Source organism: Oncorhynchus masou, chromosome 32 (genome assembly GCF_036934945.1).
Source record: "Oncorhynchus masou masou isolate Uvic2021 chromosome 32, UVic_Omas_1.1, whole genome shotgun sequence".
In the NCBI taxonomy this organism is placed as follows: Eukaryota; Metazoa; Chordata; class Actinopteri; order Salmoniformes; family Salmonidae; genus Oncorhynchus; species Oncorhynchus masou.
Window position 1 is genome coordinate 84933604 of NC_088243.1, and position 12638 is coordinate 84946241.

Here is a 12638-nt window from a genome sequence, read left to right on the forward strand (position 1 = left end):
AGGGGTTAAACAGAGAGAGAGAGAGAGAGAGAGTGAGAGGGGTTAAACAGAGAGAGAGAGAGAGAGAGAGAGAGAGAGAGAGAGGGGTTAAACAAAGAGAGGGAGAGAGAGAGAGGGGTTAAACAGAGAGAGACGAGAGAGAGAGAGAGAGAGAGAGAGAGAGAGAGGGGTTAAACAGAGGGAGAGAGAGAGGGGGGGTTAAACAGAGAGAGAGAGAGAGAGGGGTTAAACAGAGAGAGACGAGAGAGAGAGAGAGAGAGAGAGAGATAGGGGGGGTTAAACAGAGAAAGAGAGAGAGAGAGAGAGAGAGAGAGGGGTTAAAAAGAGAGAGAGAAGAGAGAGAGAGAGAGAGGGGTTGAGAAAGAGGGTGAGAAGAGAGATATGGAGAGAGGGAGATGTAGAAAGAGAGGGAGAGAGATATGGAGGGAGGGAGACGTAGAAAGAGAGGGAGAGTGATATGGAGGGAGACAAAGAGAGAGGGGAAATGCCTACACCGCCTGCATGCTGCCTGTGTTATGATGCTCTATATGACAAAGGGTGAGGCTAACACAACAGAAGAGTTATCAGAATAGAAGAATTATCACAATAGAAGGGTTATCACAATAGAAGGGCTATCACAATAGAAGGGGTATCACAACAGAAGGGTTATCACAACAGAAGAGTTATCTCAATAGAAGAGTTATCACAATAGAAGAGTTATCACAATAGAAGAGTTATCCCAATAGAAAAGTTATCACAACAGAAGGGTTATCACAATAGAATAGTTATCACAACAGAAGGGTTATCGCAATAGAAGAGTTATCGCAATAGAAGGGTTATCACAATAGAAGGGTTATCACAATAGAAGAGTTATCACAATAGAAAGGTTATCACAATAGAAGGGTTATCACAATAGAAGGGTTATCACAATAGAAGAGTTATCACAATAGAAAGGTTATCACAATAGAAGGGTTATCACAATAGAAGAGTTATCACAATAGAAGAGTTATCAGAATAGAAGAGTTATCACAATGGAAGAGTTATCACAACAGAAGAGTTATCACAATAGAAGAGTTATCACAATAGAAGGGTTATCACAATAGAAGGGTTATCACAATAGAAGGGTTATCACAATAGAAGAGTTATCACAATAGAAGGGTTATCCCAATAGAAGGGTTATCACAATAGAAGGGTTATCACAATAGAAGAGTTATCACAATAGAAGGGTTATCACAATAGAAGGTGAAACAGAGGATCTACCCAGTTAGCTGACAGGTTTTGGTCCCCTGAAAGTCCTCTGTAATCTCCATCTCTAATTCTATGTATTATTAAACCAACCATTATGTTCTCTAGTAGCATTTGACAAACCAGAATATAAATAATTGATGTAAATAGTAAGCATTACAGGACCAAGAATAGAACCTTTGAGGAAAACCAGATGTCATCTCAACATGTGCGAGAGCCTTGTGTCCCTGTCTTTTGACATTGACCATAGTCATTTGAGCATTGCTCCCATGTTGGCCCACTAGGTTAGTTTGGCATGTATTCTAAAACTCTAGTACCTGTGTTTGACCCCTGCAGATGGCTACACCACTGATGACATTGAGTTCTACTGGCGAGGGGGAGATGGAGCTGTGTCTGGGGTGGAGAGAATAGAGCTGCCTCAGTTCTCCATCGTGGACTACAAGCTGGTCTCCAAGAACGTGGTCTTCTCTACAGGTGCACAGTGGCGGCCATTTTGATACACTATACCTATGTATATCTACGGTTATACTGTAGATCTTCAGGGGTCGATACACTTATATTCTGTATATTACCTGACTATGCTTTAGAGTTCTTATTCCCTCCACTTCAGGTCATTATTGTACACTACTATGTATTCTCAATGGTTTACCTGGTTAAATAAAGCAAAATAAGAAATAAAATAAAAAAGTTCTGTCTTTTTTCCTCCATGCAGGTTCTTACCCACGTCTGTCTCTGAGCTTCAAGCTGAAGAGGAACATCGGCTACTTCATCCTCCAGACCTACATGCCCTCTATCCTGATTACCATCCTGTCTTGGGTCTCCTTCTGGATCAACTATGATGCCTCCGCTGCCAGAGTGGCTCTGGGTAAGATTGCCCATCGATTCGATCAATGAAGCTGTCGAGATTCATCCGTCAGTCAGTCAATCAATCAATAAAATTAAACTTATACAATATAGCCATGTTTACAAACATTGGTGTCATAGTGTTCGCATTGTTTTGAAATGCCATGTAAAATCTGCATTGTTGTTCATGGGTGACATATAAAAGAAAGAAATGGAGCGTTAATATTCTGCCCTAAACCAGATACGATAGTATTTACATATACTCCTTGCACCTTGATCGTATTGCTATCTAATGACAATTATATTAGTACCGTGAATGATTTGTGAAACCAGGGTTATTGGCCAGGATAAGGTCCTAATGAGTGCCTCAACATGAGCCCAGTCCTGAACATGAGCCCAGTCCTGAACATGAGCCCAGTCCTGAACATGAGCCCTGGTCTGAACATGAGCCCAGTCCTGAACATGAGCCCTGTCCTGAACATGAGCCCTGGTCTGAAAATGAGCCCAATCCTGAACATGACCCCTGTCCTGAACATGAGCCCTGTCCTGTACATGAGCCCTGTCCTGAACATGAGCCCTGTACTGAACATGAGCCCTGTCCTGAACATGAGCCCTGGTCTGAACATGAGCCCAGTCCTGAACATGAGCCCTGTCCTGAACATGAACCCTGGTCTGAACATGAGCCCTGTCCTGAACATATGCCCAGTCCTGAACATATGCCCAGTCCTGAACATGAGCCCTGTGTATTGTTAATTCTAGCTGTAGATGGTATCAGAGGCCGTGGGGAAAGCAGCATGGACAGGCGTAGTTAGCTGTGTGACTGCGTGGCCGATGGATGGCAGAGTTACGTATCATACTTATGAATCTGACCAAATGCAGATTATATAACGCAGAAATCGAACGTATCAAACACAATGGATAGATACAGTGCCTTGCGAAAGTATTCGACCCCCATGAACTTTACGACCTTTTGCCACATTTCAGGCTTCAAACATAAAGATATAAAACTGTATTTTTTTGTGAAGAATCAACAACAAGTGGGACACAATCATGAAGTGGAACAACATTTATTGGATATTTCAAACTTTTTTAACAAATCAAAAACTGAAAAATTGGGCGTGCAAAATTATTCAGCCCCCTTAAGTTAATACTTTGTAGCGCCACCTTTTGCTGCGATTACAGCTGTAAGTAGCTTGGGGTATGTCTCTATCAGTTTTGCACATCGAGAGACTTACATTTTTTCCCATTCCTCCTTGCAAAACAGCTCGAGCTCAGTGAGGTTGGATGGAGAGCATTTGTGAACAGCAGTTTTCAGTTCTTTCCACAGATTCTCGATTGGATTCAGGTCTGGACTTTGACTTGGCCATTCTAACACCTGGATATGTTTATTTTTGAACCATTCCATTGTAGATTTTGCTTTATGTTTTGGATCATTGTCGTGTTGGAAGACAAATCTCCGTCCCAGTCTCAGGTCTTTTGCAGACTCCATCAGGTTTTCTTCCAGACTGGTCCTGTATTTGGCTCCATCCATCTTCCCATCAATTTTAACCATCTTCCCTGTCCCTGCTGAAGAAAAGCAGGCCCAAACCATGATGCTGCCACCACCATGTTTGACAGTGGGGATGGTGTGTTCATGGTGATGAGCTGTGTTGCTTTTACGCCAAACATAACGTTTTGCATTGTTGCCAAAAAGTTCAATTTTGGTTTCATCTGACCAGAGCACCTTCTTCCACATGTTTGGTGTGTCTCCCAGGTGGCTTGTGGCAAACTTTAAACGACAATTTTTATGGATATCTTTCAGAAATGGCTTTCTTCTTGCCACTCTTCCAAAAAGGCCAGATTTGTGCAATATACGACTGATTGTTGTCCTATGGACAGAGTCTCCCACCTCAGCTGTAGATCTCTGCAGTTCACTCCAGAGTGATCATGGGCCTCTTGGCTGCATCTCTGATCAGTCTTCTCCTTGTATGAGCTGAAAGTTTAGAGGGACGGCCAGGTCTTGGTAGATTTGCAGTGGTCTGATACTCCTTCCATTTCAATATTATCGCTTGCACAGTGCTCCTTGGGATGTTTCAAGCTTGGGAAATCTTTTTGTATCCAAATCCGGCTTTAAACTTCTTCACAACAGTATCTCGGACCTGCCTGGTGTGTTCCTTGTTCTTCATGATGCTCTCTGCGCTTTTACATTTACATTTAAGTCATTTAGCAGACGCTCTTATCCAGAGCGACTTACACTTTTAACGGACCTCTGAGACTATCACAGTGCAGGTGCATTTATACGGAGACTTGATTACACACAGGTGGATTGTATTTATCATCATTAGTCATTTAGGTCAACATTGGATCATTCAGAGATCCTCACTGAACTTCTGGAGAGAGTTTGCTGCACTGAAAGTAAAGGGGCTGAATAATTTTGCACGCCCAATTTTTCAGTTTTTGATTTGTTAAAAAAGTTTGAAATATCCAATAAATGTCGTTCCACTTCATGATTGTGTCCCACTTGTTGTTGATTCTTCACAAAAAAATACAGTTTTATATCTTTATGTTTGAAGCCTGAAATGTGGCAAAAGGTCGCAAAATTCAAGGGGCCGAATACTTTCGCAAGGCACTGTAATGCAGGAATCTAACGTATCGAACACAATGGATAGATAATGCAGGAATCTAACGTATCGAACACAATGGATAGATAATGCAGAAATCTAACGTATCAAACACAATGGATAGATAATGAAGAAATCTAACGTATTGAACACAATGGGTGTATTGGGTCTAATAATGCAGAAATCTAACATATCAAACACAATGGATAGATAATGCAGAAATCTAACGTATCGAACACAATGGGTGTATTGGGTCTAATAACGCAGAAATCTAACGTATCAAACACAATGGATAGATAATGCAGAAATATAACGTATCGAACACAATGGATAGATAATGCAGAAATCTAACGTATCAAGCGCAATGGATAGAGAATGCAGAAATCTAACGTATCGAACACAATGGGTGTATTGGGCCTAAAAACACAGGCAAATCGTGCTGTGACTAATACCAGGGTTACATCCCAAATGACACCCTATTCCCTATATAGTGCACTAACCATAGGGATCTGGTAAAAAAAAAGTAGTGCACTACTGCTTTGTAGGGAATAAGGTGTTAAGGGGGGTATCACACTGGGCTGCTTCTTATGTCTACAGACGCATATATGAAATATATATATGATGGCGGCAGAGGAGATGTCTGCCATTTTACGGCCTCCTAACCAATTGTGCTATTGTGTGTGGGTTTTTTTCCGATATTTGTAACTTATTTTGTACATATTGTTTTTCTGCCACCATCTCTTATGACCGATATCAGGACAGCCATTACTCACCTCGTACTGGACAAAACATTTCCTTTAACGAGTCATGGATTTACTTCAGAAACCGGACAAGGCCCGAATCCCCGTCATTCGCATGAAGAAGAGACAGAGATGTTGGGGACGTAGGTCGGGGTGCCTTTGTAAGGATCCAACGACGATTGAGTAATCACCCACTACCATCAGTCCTATTAGTCAACGTGCAATCATTTGATAACAAAATGGATGAGCTCCTATCAAGACTATCCTACCAATGGGACATTAAAAACTGTGATATTTTATGTTTCATTGAGTCGTGGCTGAATGACTACATGGATAACATACAGCTGGCTGGGTTTTTGCTCCATCGGCAAGACAGTACAGCTGCCTCCAGTAAGACAAGGTTGTGGTGGTCTGTGTCTATTTGTAAATAACAGCTGGTGCAAGAAATCTAATATTAAGGAAGTCTCAAGGCTTTCCTCACCTGAGGTAGAGTATCTTATGATAAGCTGTAGACCACACTATTTACCAAGAGAGTTGAAATCTATATTTTTCGTAGCTGTGTATTTACCACCACAGCCGATGCTGGCACTAAGACGACACTCAGCGAGCTGTATAGGGCCATAAGCAAACAAGAAAATGCTCATCCAGAGGCAGCGCTCCTAGTGGCCGGGGACTTAAATGCAGGGAAACTTAAATCCGTTTTGCCTAGTTTCTACCAGCATGTTAAATGTGCAACCAGAGGGAAAAAAACTCTAAACCAACTTTACTCCACACACATAGACACGTACAAAGCTCTCCCTCACTCTCCATTTTGCAAATCTGACCTTAACTCTATCCTCCAGATTCCTGCTTACAAGCAAAACCTAAAGCAGGAAAAGACCAGTGACTCGGTCAATACTGAAGTGGTCCTATGAAGCAGATGCTAAGCTACAGGACTGTTTTGCTATCACAGACTGGAATATGTTTCAGGATTTTTCCGATGGCATTGAGGAGTACACCACATCAGTCACTGGCTTCGTCAATAAGTGCCTCAATGATGTCATACCTCAACCAGAAGCCATGGATTACAGGCAACATCTACGCTGAACTAAAGGGTAGAGCTGCCGCTTTCAATTAGCGGGACTCAAACCCAGAAGCTTATAACAAATCCTGCTATGCCCTCTGACGAACCATCAAACAGGCAAAGCGTCAATACAGGACTACTATTGAATCCTACTACACCGGCTCCGATGCTCGTCGGATGAGGAAGGGCTTGCAAACTATTACGGACTACAAAGGGAAGCACAGCCTCGAGCTGCCCAGTGACACGAGCCTACCAGACGAGCTAAATGCCTTCTATGCTCGCTTCGAGGCAAGCAATACTGAAGCATGCATGAGAGCATCAGCTGTTCCGGACGACTGTGTGATCACGCTCTCCGTAGCCGATGTGATTAAGACCTTTAAACAGGTCAGCATTCACAAGGCCACGTGGCAGAAGGATTACCTGGACTGTACTCTGATCATGTGCTGACCAACAGGCAAGTGTCTTCACTGACATTTTCAACCTGTCCCTGACCAAGTCTGTAATACCAACATGTTTCAAGCAGACCACCATAGTCCGTGTGCCCAAGGAAGCAAAGGTAACCTGCTTAAATGATTACCGCCAACGAGCACTCACGTCAGTAGCCATGAAGTGCTTTGAAAGGCTGATCATGGCTCACATCAACAGCATCCTCTCGGATACACTAGACCCACTCCAATTTGCATACCGCCCCAACAGATCCACAGATGATGCAATCTCTATTGCACTCCACACTGCCCTTTCCCACCTGGACAAGAGGAACACCTGTGTGAGAATGCTATTCATTGACTACAGCTTATCGTTCAACACGTACGGTATACTGCACTTGTTCAGCGCATGTGACAAATAAAATTTGGATTTGATTTCATTTGATTCCTGAACCCTTTGGTTGGTCCCCTGGAATTTGGATAGAGACTCCACACTAACATACACACACACACGTGTGCCCATACACAGCTAGGCGGAAGTGTCATGTAGATGTTTGGGAATGAGGAACCATCTGTCCGTATGGGTTCATTAGGTCTGTAGAATGAGGAACCATCTGTATGGGTTCATTAGGTCTGTAGAATGAGGAACCATCTGTATGGGTTCATTAGGTCTGTAGAATGAGGAACCATCTGTCTGTATGGGTTCATTAGGTCTGTAGAATGAGGAACCATCTGTATGGGTTCATTAGGTCTGTAGAATGAGGAACCATCTGTATGGGTTCATTAGGTCTGTAGAATGAGGAACCATCTGTCCATATGGGTTCATTAGGTCTGTAGAATGAGGAACCATCTGTATGGGTTCATTAGGTCTGTAGAATGAGGAACCATCTGTATGGGTTCATTAGGTCTGTAGAATGAGGAACCATCTGTCTGTATGGATTCATTAGGTCTGTAGAATGAGGAACCATCTGTATGGGTTCATTAGGTCTGTAGAATGAGAAACCATCTGTATGGGTTCATTAGGTCTGTAGAATGAGGAACCATCTGTATGGGTTCATTAGGTCTGTAGAATGAGGAACCATCTGTCCATATGGGTTCATTAGATCTGTAGAATGAGGAACCATCTGTATGGGTTCATTAGGTCTGTAGAATGAGAAACCATCTGTATGGGTTCATTAGGTCTGTAGAATGAGGAACCATCTGTCCATATGGGTTCATTAGGTCTGTAGAATGAGGAACCATCTGTCTGTATGGATTCATTAGGTCTGTAGAATGAGGAACCATCTGTCCATATGGGTTCATTAGGTCTGTAGAATGAGGAACCATCTGTCCGTATGGGTTCATTAGGTCTGTAGAATGAGGAACCATCTGTCTGTATGGGTTCATTAGGTCTGTAGAATGAGGAACCATCTGTATGGGTTCATTAGGTCTGTAGAATGAGGAACCATCTGTATGGGTTCATTAGGTCTGTAGAATGAGGAACCATCTGTCCATATGGGTTCATTAGGTCTGTAGAATGAGGAACCATCTGTATGGGTTCATTAGGTCTGTAGAATGAGGAACCATCTGTATGGGTTCATTAGGTCTGTAGAATGAGGAACCATCTGTATGGGTTCATTAGGTCTGTAGAATGAGGAACCATCTGTCCATATGGGTTCATTAGGTCTGTAGAATGAGGAACCATCTGTATGGGTTCATTAGGTCTGTAGAATGAGGAACCATCTGTCCGTATGGGTTCATTAGGTCTGTATAATGAGGAACCATCTGTCTGTATGGATTCATTAGGTCTGTAGAATGAGGAACCATCTGTATGGATTCATTAGGTCTGTAGAATGAGGAACCATCTGTATGGGTTCATTAGGTCTGTAGAATGAGGAACCATCTGTATGGGTTCATTAGGTCTGTAGAATGAGAAACCATCTGTATGGATTCATTAGGTGTGTAGAATGAGGAACCATCTGTATGGGTTCATTAGGTCTGTAGAATGAGGAACCATCTGTATGGGTTCATTAGGTCTGTAGAATGAGGAACCATCTGTATGGGTTCATTAGGTCTGTAGAATGAGGAACCATCTGTATGGGTTCATTAGGTCTGTAGAATGAGGAACCATCTGTATGGATTCATTAGGTCTGTAGAATGAGGAACCATCTGTCCATATGGGTTCATTAGGTCTGTAGAATGAGGAACCATCTGTATGGGTTCATTAGGTCTGTAGAATGAGGAACCATCTGTATGGGTTCATTAGGTCTGTAGAATGAGGAACCATCTGTATGGGTTCATTAGGTCTGTAGAATGAGGAACCATCTGTATGGGTTCATTAGGTCTGTAGAATGAGGAACCATCTGTATGGGTTCATTAGGTCTGTAGAATGAGGAACCATCTGTATGGGTTCATTAGGTCTGTAGAATGAGGAACCATCTGTATGGGTTCATTAGGTCTGTAGAATGAGAAACCATCTGTATGGATTCATTAGGTCTGTAGAATGAGGAACCATCTGTATGGGTTCATTAGGTCTGTATAATGAGGAACCATCTGTCTGTATGGATTCATTAGGTCTGTAGAATGAGGAACCATCTGTCTGTATGGGTTCATTAGGTCTGTAGAATGAGGAACCATCTGTATGGATTCATTAGGTCTGTAGAATGAGGAACCATCTGTCTGTATGGGTTCATTAGGTCTGTAGAATGAGGAACCATCTGTATGGATTCATTAGGTCTGTAGAATGAGGAACCATCTGTCCGTATGGGTTCATTAGGTCTGTAGAATGAGGAACCATCTGTAGAATGAGGAACCATCTGTCTGTATGGGTTCATTAGGTCTGTAGAATGAGGAACCATCTGTATGGATTCATTAGGTCTGTAGAATGAGGAACCATCTGTATGGGTTCATTAGGTCTGTAGAATGAGGAACCATCTGTATGGGTTCATTAGGTCTGTAGAATGAGGAACCATCTGTCTGTATGGGTTCATTAGGTCTGTAGAATGAGAAACCATCTGTATGGATTCATTAGGTCTGTAGAATGAGGAACCATCTGTATGGGTTCATTAGGTCTGTAGAATGAGGAACCATCTGTCTGTATGGGTTCATTAGGTCTGTAGAATGAGGAACCATCTGTATGGGTTCATTAGGTCTGTAGAATGAGGAACCATCTGTCTGTATGGGTTCATTAGGTCTGTAGAATGAGGAACCATCTGTATGGATTCATTAGGTCTGTAGAATGAGGAACCATCTGTCTGTATGGGTTCATTTGGTCTGTAGAATGAGGAACCATCTGTATGGGTTCATTAGGTCTGTAGAATGAGGAACCATCTGTCTGTATGGGTTCATTAGGTCTGTAGAATGAGGAACCATCTGTATGGGTTCATTAGGTCTGTAGAATGAGGAACCATCTGTCTGTATGGGTTCATTAGGTCTGTAGAATGAGGAACCATCTGTATGGATTCATTAGGTCTGTAGAATGAGGAACCATCTGTATGGGTTCATTAGGTCTGTAGAATGAGGAACCATCTGTCCGTATGGGTTCATTAGGTCTGTAAGGGTGCCAAACTACTACACTCTATGGACTTGTTTACTACTCATATCCCTGTTGGCTGTTTCCCGACCCCGTTTCCCGACCCTGTACCAGGAGGTCACAGGATTATTCTGGTCCTTTATCACATACAGAGTCAGATATAAACCAGCTGATCTCCTTTGAAAACACACACCTGACACCCATTTCACGTTTAGGGTTTTTGGATTCGATTGAAAGCACAATTGAAAAACAATAATGAAAAACTGTTTATTTTCTGGTCAGCAGATGAGGACAGTAAACGTTGAAAACACTAGTTTGATAATTAATCTTCTTAATTGTTTGTTTACGACTAAATTCTCTTTCCAATGATCTCCAGTGTTTTTTGATAACTATTATAAAAGCTGACTTGTTTATGACATTATTTTTGGTGAATGCTGTGATTGTAAAGGTAAAATGTGATCTCCAGGTATCACCACGGTGTTGACCATGACCACCATCAACACCCATCTGAGAGAGACGCTCCCTAAGATCCCCTACGTCAAGGCCATAGACATGTACCTGATGGGCTGCTTCGTGTTCGTCTTCCTGGCCCTGCTGGAGTACGCCTTCGTCAACTACATCTTCTTCGGACGGGGGCCCCAGAGGCAGAAGAGGGCCGCGGAGAAACTAGCCGTCGTCAACAACGAGAAACTCCGACCCGACCCCAATAAGGTAGGTGTCTCCGGATAGGAAGGGAGTAGGGACAGATGGTTCTAGAGAGGTTGTGTTGATGGTGTAATGTGGTGTCCGATGCAGTAGGAGAACACAGGCTATTATTTCTCTCAAGGTTTATGTGATGCTTCTGTGATCAACTGTTGACTTGATGTCCTTTACTAGGGTTCTCTCTGCACTAGGACTCAACTACACCTCCATGTCCCATTGGTGTAGCCATGTGTATCTGTCAACCACAGTTCAATGAAAATACATCTTTATTAGTTAGACCAGGATTTGACAACATCTGACAGCAAGCTGCGATTTCTCCATGGTAACAGTGCTGATTTTGTATGCTTGCAGTGGATGGTGGGAAATGTAGTTCAGAGAGATGATGCTCTGTATGCCAGAATGAAACAGAGGGAAATTGACGCGTATGACACGATGTGGGATCCCATCTTTGTGGACGATGCCGCATTAGGACTAGGCGAGCAAAGAAATAAGGTACTGGAAGGTTTTGAAAGTCAAAACTTTAACAAATGTCATCAATCTGAATCAACCCCCCCGATCAGAGGAAAATACTGTAGTATTTTTGTGCATTCCTTTAATTTGATTCTATAGATTTTTAAAGGCAACTTTAATCATCACTTCCCACCATTGTGTTTTTTTCTCTTGATTTGCTCTTCATGCATTTTCCTGACAAACACGTCATTGTAGTGGTTGAATAAATTACAAGCATAGTTTGAAAGCTGCGTTCCAAATGGCACCATATTCTCTATTTAGTGCATTACTTTTGACCAGGGCCAATATAGGGAATAGGGTGCCATTTGGTACAGAGTCTACTTCTCAGTGAAGATATTATACACCTTTAATTGAGGGGAAACCTATAAAATGGGGGGACAGGAAATGCTGGTTGTAATTACAAACTATTCCAAAGCTAATGTTGGTATGACAGAAAAATGAATATCTGAGGTAAATTGACAACTCTCCCAAATAACAAGTGAAGCAATTGAAAGGAAATGAGATGGTTAGTGGCATATTATCACTCAGCCTTACAGAGAAGAAAAAGACAAAAGATTATTTCTCCTTCTGAGTTTTGCCAACTGAGTGGCCTTGGAACAGAGTATAAACAACAGATATCATTGATTTTTTTTTCTTTCAACTATTAAGTTGAAAATCTTTTTGATTTAGAGATGTTTTGTTTGATTCTGAAGTCAGGCTATGGGATGAAGAAACTTATGATCCACTTCCTCAGTCCTCACAGCGTCTCTCCTAACCTAAACCTAACTTTGACCCCTGAACCTTCAACCTTAACCTCTCCTTCATCTTAGCAATATTTCCTTATTACTGTTTCTCTCAACCTTTTATCACATTTCTTCCTTTTGTTTACGTTGTTTGTTTACTTGGTTTGTTTACTTGTTCTGACTAGACAGAATGTTAACCACATGCTGGCTGAAATTATGACATGACAATGAAGATAATTTCGCCATGAGAATTTATTTATATATATATATATATATATATATATATATATATATATAT

At 41.9% G+C, this 12638-nt stretch overlaps 1 protein-coding gene across 1 annotated transcript in view; it reads left to right on the forward strand.

Moving 5' to 3' along the window:
* The window catches only part of LOC135526724 (gamma-aminobutyric acid receptor subunit beta-2-like), a 145743-nt gene that overhangs the window by 128647 nt on the left and 4458 nt on the right, over positions 1-12638 (forward strand). Inside the window, exons 6-9 of the mRNA XM_064955332.1 lie at positions 1561-1698; positions 1937-2089; positions 10873-11117; positions 11460-11600. Coding sequence (XP_064811404.1) covers positions 1561-1698; positions 1937-2089; positions 10873-11117; positions 11460-11600 — 677 coding nt within the window. The remainder of the gene's footprint in view (positions 1-1560; positions 1699-1936; positions 2090-10872; positions 11118-11459; positions 11601-12638) is intronic.